The 21441-nt window shown below is 34.9% G+C and overlaps 2 protein-coding genes across 3 annotated transcripts; both read right to left on the bottom strand.

Annotated features, from left to right (window-relative positions):
• Positions 1–1099: 1099 nt before the first annotated feature.
• On the bottom strand, positions 1100–21087 carry LOC126708028 (uncharacterized). Of its 2 annotated transcripts, XM_050407836.1 has the most exons (11): positions 21026–21087; positions 8031–8313; positions 7462–7529; positions 6566–6636; positions 6036–6305; positions 5452–5612; positions 5315–5370; positions 4905–4957; positions 3573–3702; positions 2130–2227; positions 1100–1939 (listed from the first exon to the last, which is right to left on the bottom strand). In XM_050407836.1, exons 2-11 carry the CDS (start codon positions 8306–8308, stop codon positions 1868–1870), a joined length of 1257 nt encoding a protein of 418 aa, XP_050263793.1. In that variant the 5' UTR covers positions 8309–8313; positions 21026–21087; the 3' UTR covers positions 1100–1867. The 2 variants fall into 2 exon arrangements, with proteins under 2 accessions (XP_050263793.1, XP_050263794.1); XM_050407837.1 differs by lacking the exon at positions 21026–21087 and having other exon boundaries at positions 8031–8342.
• On the bottom strand, positions 10816–12073 carry LOC126710227 (uncharacterized). The gene is made up of 2 exons (XM_050410606.1): positions 11785–12073; positions 10816–11654 (listed from the first exon to the last, which is right to left on the bottom strand). Exons 1-2 carry the CDS (start codon positions 12071–12073, stop codon positions 10816–10818), a joined length of 1128 nt encoding a protein of 375 aa, XP_050266563.1.
• Positions 21088–21441: the final 354 nt, after the last annotated feature.

The following is a 21441-nucleotide window of genomic DNA, read 5'->3' as shown; positions in this document are numbered from 1 at the left end:
CGAATGTGACAAAAGTACCACCGAGTGTGAAAAATGTACGATCTAATGTGAAATTGGTACTGCCTAATGTGACATTAGAACCATCAAATGTGATAAAGAAATAAAGAAAGCACCAAATATGACAAAAGTACAGTTACATGTAATATTAGTACTACACAATGTGAGGATAGTACTGTCAAATGTGAGAAAAGTATGGTCAAATATGATGTTAGTATTGTATAATGTGACAAGAGAACCATCATTTGTGAGAAAAAAAATTGAATCACCAAACGTGACAAAAATGCAATCACATGTGATTTTGATACTACACAATTTGAAGATGGTACCATCAAATGTTAGAAAAAAATACAAGTACAACTGAATGTGGCAAAAGTACTCTTATATGTGATGTTAGTACTGCTTAATGTGATAATGGAACCATCAAATGTAAGAAAAAAAAAACTATAGAATATGACAAAAATACGATTACATGTGATGTTGGTACTACCCAAATCTCAATTTGATTATGAAATTGTCAAATGTGAGTAAAAATTAAAGTATCACTAAATGTGAGAAAAATATGGTCAAATAAGATGTTAGTACTATTCAATGTGACAATGGAACTATCAAATGTAAGAAAAAAATAGGGAACCACCGAATGTAACAAAAGTACTGTCAAATGTGTTGTTAGTACTGAACAATTTGAGAATGGTACTATCAAATATGAGAAAAAAATACGAGTACAACCGAATGTGGCAAAAGTACGATCAAATGTGATGTTTGTACTTGCCTAATATGACAATGGAACCATCAAATATGAGAAAAAATAAGGAAACCATTGAATGTGACAAAAGTACAGTCACATGTGATGTTAGTACTGTCCAATGTGACAATAGAACTGTCAAATGTGAGAAAAAATTAAAGTAATATCAAATGTGAGAAATGTACGATTAAATGTGATGTTGGTATTGCTTAATGTGACAATAAAACCATCAAATGTGAAAAAGAAAATAAATGAACCACCGAATGTGACAAAAGTACTGTCACATATTATATTGATACTGCACAATGTGAAGATGCTATCATCAAATGTGAGAAAAAAAATAAGGGAACCACTAAATGTGACAAAAGTACAGTTACATGTGATGTTGATATTGCATAACGTGAAAATGGTATCATCAAATGTGAGAAAAAATAAAGGAACTGCCAAATGTGACAAAAGTGCAGTCACATGTGATGTTACTATTATAAAATGTGAGGATGGTACCATCAAATTCGGTGTTTTGATAACCTGGTATAGCAGGTAGGTTACCTGCTAGTGAGTACTGTAAGAATACGGTAAAATTACCCTTCTACAACAGAATTAACTTATTAAACTGTTTACACCACCGGGCCTTGTGCCTGAGTGGTACCCGGGCCTTAGTGCCTTTATCAAGCTCGGGGGTTTGATCCCCCTATAAACCAATTACCCAAAAAAAAAAAAAAAAAAAAAAAAAACTTATTAAACTGTTTACATACGTGTGTACTAGCTTCTCTTTTGGGATTACGCCCTCTCTCTCTCTTCCCTGCCACAGCATTAACTTAAACTATCACATTCGCGTGTATATTTACTGGCTTGTCTTTTGGGATAACTTCCTCTCTCTGTGATGGTAAATAGAACTAACAACATTATACCTAAAATTTCACTCACACAGCCTGTCTAACCCCTTTTAAACCCTTCGGGATTTTTGAACTTCCAAGTCATGCCAAGATCACCTGGAACATCTAAATCCCTTCTCCCTTCCCTATAACTCTATAATAACCCCGGACAGGAACGATATTAAGCCAATAGGCAATAGGCAATCAGCAACTCAAACCAGACATACACATAATAACAAGTTGGTAGCTATTACAAGAGAAAATTGTCAATCATGTGATGGACCACATCAGCCCCAGCAGAATTGATACGGTATCTATTCACCTGAACAAAAAGAAAGAGAGAATTTAGAAGAAATTTCATTTGAGTTAGACTTCATTGGCAATCAGTTAAAAATGTGAAAAATAATGATAATTGTTGTCTGATAGTGGAACCAATTGGTTCATAACCCTGATAGCACAAAAATGGAATTTATGTTCTACATGATGACTTGCAAGAGAAGGTAAAAACCCACCTGAATGGTACTGTGCGCAAGATATCTTTGTTTAGTTCCACTGAAGTTAACGTCAATCCGTTCCCAGCTTGTTTTAGTCAAACCTCTTAACATTTCCTCTACAAATGTTGTAAAATGATACAATTGAGTGAAAATAAGTTAGAAGTTTTAGAATCAATCAATATACTAAAGCTCAGAATATGTAAAAAAATCATGAGAGTGAAATCACACATGTATTTTAGGAAGCAAAACGGATAAAAGTAGCACTTTCCAACAACAAAATATTTTCCAATATCCATCAGCTCATATCTCATGCCCTAAAACTTAACCTCCATCCACCTTTCATCAGTTATGCCATCTGGAAGAACATCTACATATTTGCTGCTCTTAAAAAAATTCATCATAATAGCAGTAAATAGTTTTGTGACCTCCATAATAACCATTGTGTCAATTACTTATATCATCCAGATAAAGTATGTTCTACTATTGTTACCAAAGTCATACTATCACAATTTAAATTCAGGAAAAGCCAAAAAATTATACTTTATCTAATAAGTATATAATTTTCTCCTATTAAATACTAAAGCATACTGCTGATAACAAATTGAGAACCACGCTTTTTCCTTCAATTTTTTTTAACACAAAAACTTGATGATATTCGTAATCATGTACCACACAATAAAAGTTGATGCACCTAGTGACTTAATATATAGGTTACGCAATTGTACAATGTGATTTTTTAATATGGCTTATTACTTATTAAGATAGTTTGCTCTAGATAAAATTCAATTATCAAAGTTTCAAGTGCCTCACAAATTATTAAAGTAGCTTACTCTAGGTAAAAATCTATTACCAAAATTTCAAGAAACTTAAAATACTACTCCAAAGAAATTCTATTACCAAAAGTTTCAAATAATTTTAATAAAAAAGGTCATTCGCACAAAACTAGAAAAATGTACCCACCTTCCCAAGTACTCAGCATTAAAAATATCTTTGATGTGCAAAAAAAGGACTGAGGGAGACCATTGCAGCATACCCTATTTCAACCGGAAGATTTATTACTTGGTTACATCACTTAACTTTCTTTTAAGTTTACCAACATGACGGGAAAAATTGGAATCAAAAGCTAGTAAAAGGTAAAAGTCTGTACCAATCTTCATCGACCTTTCCCAGAAAGGCCAGAATTTCAATTAGCAAGTATTACAAATCACTGTTTAACAACTTATTTTTGAGTCACCTGGCCCCACTACCAAGAAAGATCTATCACAATCTTCATGGTCTTCTTGGATAATATTTATGATCTATCAGTAATTAATTAGTTGAGATTTTATAATAGTCAGGTGGGTAATTTAAGTAACTGCAGAGGCCCAGTATTCTCCAATTTTAAAACACACACACATTCATCTAGTTTTCAATAGTGAGAGTAGTTTGGTAACCAGTTAAAAAGGACAAACATCAACACACCTTCTAAGTCAATGTTCTTGAATCCATTGACTTTGTCCTCCAAGGGGACTACTTGTTGTCGACTGGAAGTTTCTGCTGTCTCCACATTTACAATATGCCGGTATTTGTCATCTTTAGAATGATGGCAATGCTGATAGAGAAAAATAGTTAGAGCATCCGTAGCAGATGTTGCAAAAATTATGCCATTTTACCACACCAAAGGCCTACTTTATTATTTTACCACATCATTTTACAACATCCCATTTATCAGATGTTTTATAATTTCATTCTATACATTAAAATAATATTTACTATACATTAAAATAATATTTACTATACATTAAAATAATATTTACACTCATCAACACAATCAACAGCCATCTGCCAACAACCAACAGCCACCACCACACAACCACCACATCCTCCACAACCAAAAACACAACTCAAAGCAAACCCAAGCAAATCCAGCCAAATTCCACAACAAACAACCATAACCCCAACCCAAACAACCCATCAAATCCTAGCCAAATCCTTCACGACCCAAACAAATCCCAGCCAAACCCCAACCCAGACAAATCCAGCCAAATCCTCTGCCACCTATCAACTGCCTCAACCAATCACCGACCCAAAACCCCAACCCAACCAACCCATCAACAAACAAACTCAAGTAATCACCGGACCAAAACCCACAACGCTGTCGCAACCAACCTCGACCCACAATGCCGCCGACCCAAAACCTTGACCCACAACCCATAGCCCACCAACACCAAATTGGAAGCCCCACCACCTCAACCACAAACCCTGACAAACCCACCGCGTCCACACCCTCACCCATACCCACTTTCAAACCCAAAACCTTCATAACCCAAACTCCAAACCCACCATCTTCATCGCCGTCATCGTCATCGTCATCGCCGACCCACACAACAGACCCACATTGACATCGCCGACCCATAGCCTAGCCCATCCGAACCCACCCACCTCCGTCGGAACCGAACCCATCAAACCACAGCCAAAAAAAAAAAACAAAAAAACCATTGTTAGAGAGAGATCGGCGTCGGCGTCGGCGTGGATGTGGAAGAGCAGTGAGGATTGGGGTGAGAGAGGTGAGACTGACAGAGAGATGAGAGAGAAAGAGAAATAAACAAAGAATATAATTATACCACACCGGTTCCGTACCGCAAAAATACTGTTCATATGTTGTAAAAATTTTGAGATTTAGCCCATCTGATATTTGGTGTTTTTTGTGTTTGGTGTGGCAAATGTGCCAAATATTTGGCATTTGGCACATTTGCCACACCTACTGTGGATGCTCTTAGAGTAACTCAATATGATTTAAAATTTCAAAATTACCTTTGGGAGCTCATCTTGTCGCCGTAGAGATGATGTACTCCATCCCACAAGTTCTATGGAAAGTGTCAAGTAATTAACAGAAACACCACGAGAGTGTGATAACAACAACAATTAAGAGAGGCCAATGGTCAGACCCATCAACTAACTCCTTCAATTTCAGATTTGAACATCTAGAGATCTGACTTCCAATGATTTTACTTGAACAATAAGGTACAATGAAGTAGAAAGGATTAATAAAAAGGGTCCGGTTAATGTGTTGTGTACCCTAAGGGCACACATTAACAAATCCAATTTTAGAAAAGTTTTATTGGGAATTGAAAAAGCTGTTAAAACTTTTTCTAAAATTGGTTTACTATTGTGTGCCCTTAGGGCACACATTAGTAAAATCCTAATAAAAAATAGAAGGATACGGTCATATCGTGCATTTGCATAGGTGACACGACGCTTGAAGGACTGCAAAGCAGATCTGCAGAGACAAGATGACATTTGATGACTTGTTGAAATCATTTGTGCTGATAGTAGACACTCATGTTGCACAAGAACTCACACAAATTTAAGATCTTCACAATCATTAGCCATCTGAAGAAGAAGGGGAGGTTTTCCATTATCTTTGTCAGTTAAAAATAGATGTTTTCCAGTTCTACCAAGCAACCAAGATGCCCGGGATGCTACTTTTTCCATGGTATAAAAGCCACAAAACATGGGAACCTGAAAATAAAAATCCACCAAGATCCAGAAACTTTATTGACATGGAGCCATACATATAATGTAAGCACAGTAGACATGTAACAATTATTAGTTTGTTGCATTATCAAATGCCTTTTTCATCATCAATATGACGATACCTATCTCTAAAATCAAAATGATAGTCCACCCACACAATTGAAATAAATTCCAAAGTAAGAAACAACAAAAACTGTTCCAATTAGTTCATTTGAAGTTCAATATATGTTGCTGAAAGGAAAACCCTCTCAAGAGCCAGGTATTAAAAATAAAAAATAAAAAAAAAATCTCATAAGAATTAGCATAGTTTAGATATCATGGAACCAAAGAGAAAACATCTGATATCTAAAATGAAATCTTCATAGTAATAATACAACTCAGAATGAGCAAAAAGGGGTAATGAATCACCTGTTTATGCCCTCTTGAACCAAGGTGAGGTGTTGCAAAGGTTATAAAATTCATCGGCACCAGTCCAGCAATTTTGCCTTTGAATTTCTCCTCAGGGCATGGATCTCCAGATCCATCACTCCTACACTCTCCATTTTCCTGTGCAAATTCCCTCCTGACGTCTCGTCCATAAAGCTTGGCAATCACATACCTTGTTACCAGGCCACCCAATGAATGACCTACAAATGAAATCTTCTGAACTCCTGGGTGACGTTTTATAACTGATATAACCTGGAAAAAACAAAAACAAAAATAAACAAACAGTGTTCAATTTAAATCCTTAGATTGGTGCAGCAACTTCATATTCAAGGTAGTGTTTTCAAACATAAAAGATGTTGGACAATGGACAAACACATCTGAACTACAAAGAAACAGAGGAAACCGCTTACACACCAAGATTTGGTTCTGACAGAAAATTAGTAAAGAAAAATCTCAGTTACAATAAGGGAACAAAGAAAGTTGGTTGTCTGAATAGCCAAACCATAACGCACCTCTTCTGCTAATCTATCTCCCATATTATCAACACCATCGAATGTCAACTTTGAAGGATTACATTCACTGCCTGCATTCAATATTGAGCATACTCATTTCATTTTATAATGGAAGCAAAGAACATCAAACTAGACAGTCAGACAATAGCCAATCGACATATATTAAAGCCCACCAAAGACGGAAAATTACTAAATCCTCAAAAATGTAATTGAGAAGTGTAATGAGCTATCCCCAGTTTAAATTCTATTAACGTGTTGTTATGAAAGTCAACCCAAAACGGAGGAGAAACTACTTCCAATGAGAGAAGACAGACAAGTGACCATCACCGACAGACTAAAGATAAAATATCCAGACATGCCTAGTAAATAAGATAATTCCAGCATAAGCGTCTTAATATGGATGGTCCTCCATGTACCATACAGTTATGATTAGATACTTAATTCCCTCAAAGTTCTTGCCTTTCATTCTCATTATAACTTGTAACACTTTTTTCATTTGTTGTTTTTTTAAACACAAATTTGTTTGGATTAAGGTCATCAACCTGAAAATGAAACACCAGATTAGATGGACTAAGTCATGTGTGTAACATAAAATTAAAGCAGACATAAAAACAGATAATCTTCAAATATTTAAAAGCCACAAAATGCTGTATCTGGGAATCTACTCAAGGAACACACACACACATAATGGTGTGTAAGTCACTAAAACACAGGTGATGGATTAAATCAACCAAGCGATGGTTCCAACTACTGTGGTCATCATGAATTTTGTATGAACATCACTTTAAGCTAATGAACTCGTAACCATGAACATCACTATTCACTAATGAAAATAATTTTATCACACATTCATCGAACATCCAAGACAAACGAGATGAAAGGATGATGAAACTCACAGTGAGCTATAACATCTTCAGGATACTTCTTCAAAAACTGCTTTGCAGCATATCTCCAATTTTCAGCACTGCATAGATATAAAATTTGAAAAAACAATAAAAATAAAAGTATAACCAAAGCACATTACAGTTCCGATAATTTAATCATTCTACATGCTCTAATGATACAACATAAAAAGTCTTCAAAAAAAAAAAAAAAAAAAACTGAGGACAGGTTATACAATAACAACAATGAAGCCTTAGCCAGGGTCGGTCATATATATTCTTTTTCTCCGTTCTATTTTATCCGAATTCATAATTTCTGTTTCGTCCTTAATTAACAAGTCCTTTTTAATTGTTATTTTCGTTCAATCAACTTTTAACTCTTTCTTACCAAATAAATGAAGATATACAATTAACAAAATTCATTAGCTAAACCACCACCACAATATGAATCATTCAAACTTGCTCTCAAGTATGTCTCAAGGAATCATATTATTATTATTATTATTATTATTATTATTATTATTATATTGACTAAAAAATAAGAGTCAAATACAAATGCAAATAAATGGTTTGAGAGTTTTTACCTGCCAGCGAGACCGTTAACCGTTATAACAAGGTGAGTAGGATTGCGACGCTGTCCATCTCCATCAACAACTTCCATATCAAAATTGCCTTCCTTATCATACTCTGTTCTCAGTCTCACACATCCAAATCCTAACTTCGACATATAATAACGATACGCACCGTTTTTGTCCTTCTTCTTCTTCTTGTTACTCTTCTCGCTCATCTTCGATGGAATCCAAACTACTTCCACTTTCTGTACAGTCTCCGATGGAATCTCTTCCAAATCTACCGAAGCCATTGGAGCTAAAACAAAAGTACAGAGCTGCTTAGAAAAAAAAATTTTTAAGGCAAAAATACAAAATTGGCCTTTCACTGTTTTCCAGCTTAGAAATTTTTTTTTTTTAAGGCAAGAATACAAAATTCGACTTTCACTTATTTCTTTTTTTTTTTTTTTTTTTTTTTGAAACTTCACTTATTTCATTTTAGTACTTTTAACTTTTATTTTTGTTAATTTAATCCTCCAATTTTTAATTTTTTTGGTCAATTGAAGGGCACCCTCAGGACCACTGAAACGACACCATTAGTCTTTTGGGTTAATATTGTAAAATTCAAAGTTAATTTGCGTTATACGAACTGTTCAAAGATAATTGGGAAATTGAGGAGAGAGACTGAATTTCGGCAATGGCATTGCCGAAATTCAGCCAAAAAGCAGGAGAGAGAATAAGGAAAAGGAAAAAGCAGGAGAGAGAATAAGGAAAAGGGGGAGAGAGAAAGCAGGATTGAATTTCGTCAATCCCATTGTCGAAATTTCACTGCCTAGTTTTCCTCCCCGAATGCTGTGTGTCCGAGTGTGCCCGAGTGTAGAGTGCTCTTAAAATAAAAAAAGCAATCGCGGCAATGTCATTGCCAAAATAGGGGAATAAAATTTTTTTTTTTTAGCAATTGTGATAATGGCATTGCCGAAAATGGAAAAAAAAAAAAAAGTGGTTTCAAAATCTCTAGAAAAGTAAAAAACAGGTTTCATGTCCACAATATTTTCACAATAAATCACATATAATTAGTTATTATTATTAGTTAAAAAAATTTGTGACAACTAATTGTGGCAATGGCATTGCCGAAATAGGAAAAAAAATTTGTGGCAATACCATTGCCGAAATAGGGAGAAAAATAAAAGTGACAAACTACTTGAGGCAATTGCATTGCCGAAATAGGGAGAAAAAAAATTGGAAATAATAAAAAAAAATTTAGCAATTGTGACAATGGGATTGCCGTAAAATGTGAGAAAAAAAAGATAGAAGGATTATGGCAATCGGATTTCCGAAATAGGAAAATAAATTTCGGCAATTCCATTGACGAAAATGTGGGGAAAAAAAAAAAAGAGAGAAAAAGGATTACGGCAACGGGATTGCCGAACTTGGGGGGAAACAAATTCCCCCTATTTCGGCAATACCATTGCCGTAAATGTAAAAAAAAAAAAAAAAAAAAAAAAAAAAAAAAAAAAAAAAAAAGAAAGAGAAGAAGATTTCGGCAATACCATTGCCGTAAATGTAAAAAAAAAAAAAAAAAAAGAGATTACGGCAACGAGATTGCCGAAATTGGGGGGAAACAAATTCCCCCTATTTCGGCAATACCATTGCCGTAAATGTAAAAAAAAAAATAATAAAAAAGGGATTACGGCAACGGGATTGTCGAAATAGGAGGGAAACAAATTTCCCCCTATTTCGGCAATACCATTGCCGTAAATGTGAAAAATAAATAAATAAATAAATAGGAGAAAAGAACTACGGCAACGGGATTGCCGAAATAGAGGGAAACAAGTTTCCCCATTTCGGCAATACCATTGCCATAAATTAAAAATAAAAAAAAATAAAAAAAAAAAGAAAGGAGAAAAGGATTACGGCAATAGCGTTGCCGTAAATGTGAAAAAAAAAAAAAAAAAAAAGAGAAAAGTACAGAAGGATTAAAAAAAAATAAAAAGGAGAGAAAACGGCAATGGGATTGCCGAAAATGTGGGAAAAAAAAATTCCCCTATTTCGGCAGTGCCATTGCTGAAATTGTGGGGAAAAAAAAATTGTGGTAATGGTATTGCCGAAATAGGAAAAAAAAAATTTTGTGACAAATTAATTGTGGCAATGGTATTGTCGAAATAGGAAAAAAAAATTTGTGACAATCTAATTGCCGAAAATGTGAGAAAAAAAAGAATTGTGGCAATGGTATTGCCAAAATAGAGGAGAGAGATATAAAAAAAGTATGCATATTATTCTTTCAATATATTTTTGACTGAACCAGTTTGGTTTGTCACGTTCTTTTAGAAATAGATAAGGATAGATTCAAGTACACTTGTACATTGAATCTTTTTCTAAAGTGCACGCTGTAAACAAAAACAAAAAAAAGTACATAGATTCTTATAGAACGAAAAAATAACTGATGTGCACGCTGTAAACAAAAAAAACAAACAAAGTATACAGATTCTTACCATAGAAAAGAAAAAATGATTGATGTGCACACTATAATGTGTGTATGATTATTGATGTGCACACTATAAGGTGTTATTGAAACCCTAAACTATAATACACAATATATATAGACACACAGACACAAAATAAATAAACGTACACCCCAATCTAACTTGCAGTGCTAGAAAACATCATAGCATATGGAATTATTACCATGTTCTTTCAAATAATACAAACTAACAATATGGTCCAACTCCTAAAAACATAATTAAAAAAAAAAAAAAAAAAAAAAACAACAGTCCAACCAATCCACTGAAGTAGATTGAATACTTATGTTGGGTCATTCAGTTTAGCCATTAGTGGAGCCAGCCACAGTTCGAGTGGGGCATGTTCTTCTATTATGGCCTTCTTGCCTACAGAGACTGCACAATGGCCTTGGTTGATGCTCTGCCCCTTCGTCCATTTCATTTCGAAGCCGAGTTGTTCTTGGTCGACCTTTTTCACGACGCAGCTTGACATTAGGATACAAGACCGGGAAATTAGGCTCATTCCAATGTACACTGTCTAGAACTATGCGAAATCTAGGTGCATAACAAGCAACTTGTTCTTCCAAATGGTAGCAACGGTCGATATATCGCATTGCAGAGATGCCTTGATATTTACACACGGCAATGACATGTGAGCATGGAATCTTATAAACCTGCCATTTTTGACAACTACAAGTGTTCTGCCTCAAATTTACCTCATGACGATGATTACCCCAATATGCAGAGTTAGGGTTTATTGGTGTTCTGACTTCAAACAAACCATCTTCATGACTGAACACGGTAACTGAATGCTTTGGTGCCTTTTTTTCCCATTTATTGAATTTATTCTTTGCATAGGCCGTAATGCGTTCATCGGCAGTAACCTCTGCACATGCCTTAGTATACCGATCGGCAAAGTAGGCGACACAACGATAGTATGTAAGTTCAACTAATGCAGTTATGGGCAGATTTCTAGCACTCTTTAGAATTCCATTGAAGCTTTCAGACAAGTTTGTGGTCATTGCCCCATAACGATGTCCACCATCGTATGCTAACGACCACTTTTCCACTGGCATTTCCCTTAAATACTTCTCACCATCTGCACTTAATTGAGTAATTCTATCCCTGGTGATTTGATACTTTCGTAACTGATTCTCCATGCCTGCCCACATTACCATAGCCTTCAAGTTTTTATTCCCAATTTGTTGATTGAAATTGCTAGCCACATGGCGAAGGCAAAAACGATGATACCAACGTGTCGATTGACATATAGTCCGTATCTGCCATTATACCAGGATGATGATCAGATATGACACATAACCCTTCTCGATTAGTGACATTAATCTGAATACAACGCAAAAACCAATACCAGCTATCATCAGTTTCCTTCTCCACAATGGCAAAGGCAAGTGGAAAAAGTCTGTTGTCACCATCCCAAGTTGATGCAATCAGTAACGTACCTTTATACTTACCATATAGGAAAGTTCCATCTATACTAATCACTGGCCTACAATGTTGAAAACCTTCAATTGATGGACCAAAAGCCCAGAACACTCTCTCGAATATCGCACAGCCTGGCATAGTAGCAGGTATTGTTCTCCAAATAACCCTGCTGTCCGGGTTTGAATCAGTCAAAGCTTTCAACTATTTTGGCAATAATTGGTAAGCTTTGTCCCAATCACCAAACGCTCTACCAATTGCTTTCTCTTTTGCCTCCCACACCTTGAAATAAGAAGGCCTATATTGGTACTTATTGTAAAGAGTCTGTTGAAGTGAAGCAATTTTTATGGTTGGATCATTTTTGACAACATCCCTCAACTCTTTCTCAATAACATGGGTGTCTAATTGCTCGTGATCTTGTGTGAGCGTAGACTCTGTACATGTGTGTGGACCATTGTACTTCCTAACCTCAAACAACCCATATGTAGCCCGGAAGCATGCTCGAAGACGCCAAGAACAATTTTTGCACCGTACAGACCAACATTCTGGATCTGACTCTCTTACACAAAATGTTTGGTTCCTCTTGATGTGATAGCGTTTAACAGCAGCTTGTAGTTCATCCTTATCGGCAAAAAGCAAGCCCACATAAAACTCTTGGGTAGGGTCCCAAATACTCTGAGTGGGCTTTTCAAATGGTGGGGTTGGATCAATTATATTATCCCACGTGTTCTGTGAAAAGCTTAGTGATAAAGGTTGATGGACTTCCATAGTTGAACTGCTTTCATGATTACCTTCATTTGGAGGCTCCTGTTCATCTCCAATATCATCAAGGACCTCATCGTCATCAAGTTGGTCATCATTATCCATAGTCCGCATCCTTTCTGATAATGTATGGACCGCATTTTCAGTAGTAGCAGCTATGCGATGTGTATCATTAGGATCATTAGCAGCTCTCTAAGAGGCGGTTTGGTCATACTGAGCTTCAAACTCAAAACAAGTAGTCTCTTGTATGACATGCTCAGTTGGATTATCATAGTCAGCATCACTGTTGTTCATTGGCCGAGAAGGAACATGTTGGTCCTTAGTTGCAACATGGGTATATGGAGAATGATAGTCAGCACCGCTGATGTTGATTGGAGAATGAGCCACATCTTGAGAATAATGACCAATATGAGTGGCATATGGATCATGGAAGTGCCCGCCATGTGAATAACTAAACGATGCACTAGGTCCTTCGTTGGCATATCGAATGGGGAAAACATCTCGGTGGCTTCTTATAGGCTCTACACCCACGTATAACTCTGCACCTACAAATCCATATTGGCGGTCTAACATATCAAATATTGCATTGACACCATTATCATCTGCTACCAAAACTTGCTGGTAAGTCACAGGATGTGGATGACATTGAAATGGAAATCTATACCAAATAGTCAATTTTGAATCTTCTCTGTTTATATGAAGCGTGGATGCTACTCTATCACATAGATCTTCAAATGTAACACCCCGGCTTAATGGAAGCATAGAAGGAGGTGGCCCTTCGTAATAAACCCCATTTTCTCCATGTTTAATTATTCCATCGGAATGGATGAGAAAAATGAACAACTTTTCTGCCATCTACAGTAAAACATAATAATAGTATTAATAAATTAACACAACACAACCATTACAATGCAATACAAGAAGGTAATCCATTAAAAATATTCACTGATAATAATAGTATTAAACATACGTGTATATTATAGGCTAACAAACTAAGTATTTCTTTAAGGAAATATACGTCAATTTTGAAATTTAGGCAAGAATTCATGGATAAATAATTTAAAACATATCATACAAATCAGTTCATGTTGCAAAACACATAATACAGAAACAAGATTTGCATGAACAAATAAAATTACCAAAAAAAAGATTTTCATGCTTAGCTATGCCCCTAAAACATATCAACATGAATATTATAAAAAGAAAAGTAACTACTTAAGAAATATAACTCACCTTCTAAGAGATAACGAACGGATAGATATTTGCAAGTGTTGTTACTTATAGTTGTTTGTAGAATATATGGCACGCATGATTTGAAAATGGTTGGTAAAATTATGAGGGGAACAAGAGTGGAGAAGAAGGTTGATGGAATTTATAGGGGAAAAAGAGTAGAAAATAAGAACGGTGGAAATTTCAGTGATATTAGTACTGTTTAAATAGGATGCAAGTTTCATATCAGTTAAATTCAGTGACATTATAGGGTACTTTTACCATAAAAGAACATGACAAACAAAACTCCTTCGGTCAAAAAAATACTGAAAGAATCTCTGCAATGTCACAAATACTGAAAGAATCTCTGCAATGCCACTGCAATGCCATTGTACTTGAATCTATACTTATAGGGTACTTTTTTTTATATGTGTACTTTTTTATCAATTTCTCTCCACTATTTCGGCAACAAAAAAATACTGAAAGAATCTCTGCAATGCCACAAATACTGAAAAGAATCTTTGCAATGTCATTGTACTGGAATCTATCCTTATAGGGTACTTTTTTTCATATGCGTACTTTTTTTTTATATCTCTCTCCTCTATTTCGGCAATACCATTGCCACAAACCAGATGAGATAAGGAGTTGAAGTGATTGGTTGATTGAATTTTTGTTTTATTTTTTTTACTTTCTTTGCTTTTTTTGTTCACAGCGTGCACGTAAGAATCTATGTACTTTCTTTACTTTTTTTTTTTTGTTTACAGCGTGCACATCAATCAATTTTTTTCTTCTATATTGTAAAAATCTATGTACTTTCTTTGCTATTTTGGGTTTACAGTGTACACATCAATCATTTTTTTCTTTGGTATTGTAAGAATTTATATACTTTATTGTTGTTTACAGTATGCACATCAATCATTTTTTTATTCTATATTGTAAGAATCTATATACTTTCTTTGCTTTTTTTTTTGGTTTATAGTGTGCATATCAATCATTTTTTCTTTTCTATTATAAGAATCTGTATACTTTCTTTGTTTTTTTTTTTTTTTTTTTTGTTTACAACGTGCACATCAGTCAATTTTTTTCTTCTATAAGAATCTATGTACTTTTTTTTGTTTTTGTTTACAATGTGCACTTTAGAATAAGAATCAATGTACGAGAGGCTGTGGAGAATAAGAATCTATGTACTTTTTTTTGTCTTTGACACTTTTACGAGAGTTTGGAAGAGAGGCTGTGGAGAATGAAAATAAAAATGTACACCACAGTAGCCATCATGCAAAGGAAAAAAGATTTACCAAAGGAAAAATGTACACATTTCTTGTTTTCACAAAGGTCTTACGGTTAGTAGTATAATGTGCTATGTATACTATCTAGGCATAATAATTTTTGCTACAATGATGCATAAATAATGATAATACTTTAATATATTTTTAATAAACAGTCATTTTACATTGATTAGTGATTGCGACGATGAGGTACATTTAATTTTTGTTGTGTTCCACAACATGGAGGATGCCTATTTTCTCGTTGTGGATACCTTTGTGCTTGCACAGGACTTCTCCCCATGCGCCTCGGCTGTGTTCTAATATCAACCTCTGTTTGATAATTACCATAGTCATCATCTTCATTATCTGAAGACACCTCCATATCTTGGGTATCTTCTGCATCTTCCCCACTATCCTCATTTGAGGCATCTTCCTCAGAGTCTGTTACGGAGGCCTCTTCTTCAGAGTTTGGAGCACATACCCATGTATTTTGTGGCGTGCAAAAATCACCAACATGAAGGGGTGGTTGGGAAGGTTGTGGTGTGCAGAAATCATAGTTGTACTAGCTATCTTGGCCATAATTGTATTGCCCAGCATAAGATGGAGGTGGTGATGGGTGATAAGAGGGAGGTGTTGAATTAGGTTGAGGATAATGGTCATAGCTAAACAAACCCTCAAATCCTTGTCCTATGGAAGTGGATGACCCAATTTGTTGATATAAATTCATGCAATATTCGTTGACATTAATTGGATTATACTCACTGAAGGTGGTTGGCTCATTACCAGCAAATGTTGATGGCCCAGCTTGGGTAGAGCTATACATGTTGTGTTGTGCGGAGGTGGATGGTCCGGCATCATCATTTCGGCATTGTCCACGTTGTGCAGAGGTAAATGAGTGGGTTTCAGTATATGTTTGCGGCTGTCTTCCTTGGCGCCTTTGTCGTCGCTCAAAGTTTGTCACCCTTTCAGTAGGGACGGAGGAAATATTTGCTTCCATTGATAACTTCAGTCGAGTAAGGCCCTCTACTATTGGTGGAAGGACTTGTTGTGCTGTGAGATCATTCCTCTGTTGATTTTCAATAGCTAAATTTAACATTTTATTGACCTCAGTTTGCTGCCGCAGAAAAAGGAAAATAACATTTATTAGTGCAGTAATATTGAAAAAGTGAAAATAATAATTTGTTATCAATATTAGTGCAGTATTTGGATGTGTAAATAACTTGTTATCAATATTAGTGCAGTATTATCGAAAAAGCTAAAATAATAACCTGGTATATATGGGCAGCCGCCTCTGGTGTTGTGAATAGGTGACCATTTTGCTGGTACCATGTTGCATAGTCCACACTTGAATCAAAATGGTCATCTCCAACTAGAAGTTCAGCTCGCATGTTCCAACGCTAGTAGTATTGGTCATGCTGCCTTCTCCAATTGACAGTGGACTTTCCTGTCAACTTTATACAATGCACAGATTTATCCAAATTGTCTGTAGGCCACCTTGGACATCTTTGCAACAACCCAAACTGTTGCATGACTCTTTCTGGGTGGTAATACTCTACAATTTGGAAGCACAGCAATGGCACTGTTGCAGTCCATATATTTCTTTCTGCAAGACACCATGGATGCATATAGTTATCGTATGGTGTCCAAACAACCTGCAATTCCAATTACAATAACTATGTTATAATCAATCAAGACAATAATATAACTAGTAAATTAACCATTGATGCATTATGATATATTACCTGTTTATTATTATGTGTATCGTGATTAGAACGGTATGAACGCAAAACATGCGTTGGTGTATGAGTGAATGTTCTTTTGGTATCCCACCTATACACAATTAATGATTGTCATACAATATTTAGGGTTTGGAAGTATCAAGGATTACAAAATTGTATAGAAATAAAAAGTAAATATTATACCAGCAACCGTATGGGTCGTCGCCATTTAAATTTGTTGGATTTATTGGAATTGGGGTCAGATATGGAAGATGCTCCCACGCCCATAATTGTAATATGAAAACAGGACCTGCAATCTCCGTGCTTTTTTTAATAGCAGCAGTACACAGCTCTTTATAAAGGTAAGCAAGTGTAGCACTACCCCAGCTATATTCCCCAGCTACACCAAAGTCGTCTAACAGCTTGAGAAAGCAGCAATGCAATCTACTTTGGTTCTTATTTCCAAATAGTAAAGCCAAAACCTGAAACATGTATGCCCTAGTATGCTGTTGGGTTGTTATAGCATTGGCACCCTCTGGTAGGTTTGAGAATGTATCCCTTACCCATGTTATTTTAAGGCCACCAAATTTCAATGTTGTTTCAGGTGGTGTCACCCCAAGTAAATTACGACATTCTGTACTCCAAATCAAATTTATTGGCCCGCACACTGCATTGCCATCAATAGGCAATCCTGTAAGGATTGCTATATCCTGTAGAGTTATAGTCATTTCACAATTAGGTAGGTGAAATGTATGGGTACTACATTGCCATCGCTCCACCAAAGAAGTGATAAGACTCCAATCAATATCTATATGTGGTAGGCAGGTAACACGGTATAATCTACATTGATGCAAATATGGGGCGATACGCTCGCCTAACTGCGGGAGGGGTGCAAACGATTGAGGTCGCACTCGTAAGGTGGAAACCTAAATTTTTTTTTTAAAAAAAATATACAATGTTATATTGCTAATGTTTAAATTATTTTCATGTAAATTGAATAACTGTATATATTATTAGGACATTAATAAATTTGGATCTTGCAACGTACATTGCCTTCCATTGCATCATTAGAGATGTGGTATTGTTGTTGCTCCATTTCAAATATATCTACAACAAAATTGAAAGAAACTAAAATAAAGGATTTATGAAGCAAAATTTTTAATAATAATAATAATAATAGTTTTAGCAAAAATAATCATACACACAATAATTAGTATTAACTATAATTGAGATGCTTACCACAATTGTGATGCCAACTAAAAGAGTGAGAATTATAGAGTGATACTTGCAAAAAAAAAAAAAAAAAAACACACACAATCAAATAACCATAAAAAATAATTCATTAATCTAAAATTTGAATAACAAGAGCAACAACAACAACAACAACACCAACAATTATCATAATCATAGGCATACAAATAATATTAATTACAATTACAACAATACATAATATTTTACATTGTATTAGCTTCTAATATTTACAAAACACATGTTTATACAATAATAATAAATTTGTTAATTTCTAGAGCTATAAGTTAATAAGCAAAGCAAAAAAACTTACATTAACAAAAAACTTACAATCCTTAGTTGTGGCACACTTAAACAAAGTAAAAGAATAACTTTGCAACCTGAGGAATTGTGATGAGATGCAATTCTAATTCGCACTTCCCTTCTCTTTTATTACCAATTGAACAATAAAAAGAAAAAAAAGAAAGATTTAGGCGTGGCAAAATTTATTTTCTACAGAGAATATAAGTCAGATGAGATGAGGAGCAGACAAAAAAGAATGGAGATGAGGTGAGATGAGATGAGGAGTAGACAAAAAAGAATCACGTTGAAGATTTAGGTGTGGCAAAATATATTTTCTGTAGAGAATAAAAATCAAATGAGATGAGGAGTTGAGGTGATTGGTTGATTGAATCTTTGTCTTTTTTGGTTTACTTTCTTTGCTTTTTTTTGTTTACAACGTACATGTACATGTAAGAATCTATGTACTTTCTTTGTTTTTTTTGTTTAAAGCGTGCACATCAATCATTTTTTTCTTCCGTAGTGTAAGAATATATGTACTTTCTTTGCTTTTTTGGTTTACTATGTACACATCAATAATTTTTTTCTTCTATATTGTAAAAATCTAGGTACTTTCTTTACTTTTTTTGGTTTATAGTGTGCACATCAATCATTTTTTCTTTTCTATGGTAAGAATCCGTATACTTTCTTTGTTTTTTTTGTTTACAGCGTGCACATCAGTCATTTTTTCGTTCTATAAGAATCTATGTACTTTTTTTGTTTTTGTTTACAGCGTGCACTTTAGAAAAAGATTCAATGTACCAGTGTACTTGAATCTATCCTTATCTATTTCTAAAAGAACGTGACAAACCAAACTGGTTCAGTAAAAAATATATTGAAAGAATAATATGCGTACTTTTTTTATATCTCTCTCCTCTATTTCGGCAATACCATTGCCACAATTCTTTTTTTTCTCACATTTTCGGCAATTAGATTGTCACAAATTTTTTTTTCCTATTTTGACAATACCATTGCCACAATTAATTTGTCACAAATTTTTTTTTTTTTACTATTTCAGCAATACCATTACCACAATATTTTTTTTCCCACAATTTCAGCAATGGCATTGCCGAAATAGGGGAAATTTTTTTTTCCCACATTTTCGGCAATCCCATTGCCGTTTTCTCTCCTTTTTATTTTTTTTTAATCCTTTTGTACTTTTCTCTTTTTTTAATTTTTTTTTTCACATTTACGGCAACGCTATTGCTGTAATCCTTTTCTCCTTTCTTTTTTTTTTTATTTTTTTTATTTTTAATTTACGGCAATGGTATTGCCGAAATGGGGAAACTTGTTTCCCTCTATTTCGGCAATCCCATTGCCGTAATTCTTTTCTCCTATTTATTTATTTTTTTTTCACATTTACGGCAATGGTATTGCCGAAATAGGGGGAAATTCGTTTCCCCCCTATTTCGGCAATCTCGTTGCAGTAATCCTCTTTTTTTTTTTTTTTTTTTGTTTTTTTTTTTGTTACATGTTCGAAAATGGTATTGCCGAAATATGGGGGAATTTGTTTCCCCCCAATTTCGGCAATCCCGTTGCCGTAATCCTTTTCTCTTTTTTTTTTTTTTTTTTTTTCACATTTTAGCATTGCCGAAATAGGGGAAAATTTTTTATTCCCACAAATCTTTTTTTTTTTCCCACATTTTCGTCAATGGAATTGCCGAAATTTATTTTCCTATTTCGGAAATCCGATTGCCATAATCCTTCTATCTTTTTTTTCTCACATTTTCGGCAATCCCATTGTCACAATTGCTAAATTTTTTTTTATTCCCCTATTTCGGCAATGGTATTTCCAATTTTTTTTCTCCCTATTTCGGCAATGCAATTGCCTCAAGTAGTTTGTCACTTTTATTTTTCTCCCTATTTCGGCAATGGTATTGCCACAAATTTTTTTTTCCTATTTCGGCAATGCCATTGCCACAATTAGTTGTCACAAATTTTTTTAACTAATAATAACTAATTATATGTGATTTATTGTGAAAATATTGTGGACATGAAACCTGTTTTTTACTCTTCTAGAGATTTCGAAACCACTTTTTTTTTTTCCATTTTCGGCAATGCCATTATCACAATTGCTAAAAAAAAAATAAAAATTATTCCCCTATTTCGGCAATGACATTGCCGCGATTGCCTTTTTTTTATTTTAAGAGCACTCTACACTCGGGCACACTCGGACACACAGCATTCGGGCAGGAAAACTGGGCAGTGAAATTTCGGCAATGGGATTGACGAAATTCAATCCTGCTTTCTCTCTCCCCCTTTTCCTTATTCTCTCTCCTGCTTTTTCCTTTTCCTTATTCTCTCTCCTGCTTTTTGGCTAAATTTCGGCAATGCCATTGCCGAAATTCAGTCTCTCTCCTCAATTTCCCAATTATCTTTGAACAGTTCGTATAAAGCAAATTAACTTTGAATTTTACAATATTAACCCAAAAGACTCCCATTTTACTTGTGGTTTTTTTTAAAATTAGAAATTAAAATAAGAAAAAAAAAAAACATAACATTAAGAGGAACGACGACGTCGTTCCCCTTCCACTGAAATCAAAAGAAAGAAATCACTGAGAATTAAAAATCACCCAAAGATTTGGAGAGAGAGAGAGAGAGAGAGAGAGAGAGAGAGAGAGAGAGAGAGAGAGAATGGAGGAGTCGATCCGAAGCTTTTGTGGAAGCTTAAATTCATTCTACAACCACGTTGAGTCCAGTTGCTACGCTCTCAAGCAATCCAGCGCGCCGCGTATCAATCGCAACCAACGATCTCAACCTCCTCGATTCCATGACTTTCGGCACCGTCTCTTTTGAAGAGCTCTTAGGTCACTGCAATGAGGTCTACAAGAAGAACCAGTCCGATCTCACCGAACTCGAACTTCGCCTCAAGGACTTTGGATACAGTCCCGGTACAATTTCACGCTCAATTCCTGTTTGATTTTTAGTTTCTGACAAATAATTTATACAAAGCATTTGCCAATGTTGATTTTGTTACTTTCTTTTGCCA

The sequence above is a fragment of the Quercus robur genome, chromosome 12 (assembly GCF_932294415.1).
Source record: "Quercus robur chromosome 12, dhQueRobu3.1, whole genome shotgun sequence".
NCBI classification, from domain to species: domain Eukaryota; kingdom Viridiplantae; phylum Streptophyta; class Magnoliopsida; order Fagales; family Fagaceae; genus Quercus; species Quercus robur.
Note: the sequence above shows the minus strand (reverse complement) of the source record. Positions and strands in the feature narration are given on the sequence as shown.

Bases quoted from the DNA above. Each gene is read 5' to 3' on its own strand.
- LOC126708028 (XM_050407836.1), bottom strand. From the start codon at position 8,308: ATGGCTTCGGTAGATTTGGAAGAGATTCCATCGGAGACTGTACAGAAA. The intron at 7,530-8,030 runs GTAAAAACTCTC...ATATCTATGCAG, and splicing joins GTTAACGGTCTCGCTGGCAG to TGCTGAAAATTGGAGATATG. The intron at 5,371-5,451 runs GTGAGTTCTTGT...TTGTCTCTGCAG, and splicing joins TGTGAAGATCTTAAATTTGT to ATCTGCTTTGCAGTCCTTCA.
- LOC126710227 (XM_050410606.1), bottom strand. From the start codon at position 12,073: ATGCCAGGCTGTGCGATATTCGAGAGAGTGTTCTGGGCTTTTGGTCCA. The intron at 11,655-11,784 runs GTATAATGGCAG...TAATGTGGGCAG, and splicing joins CATATCTGATCATCATCCTG to GCATGGAGAATCAGTTACGA.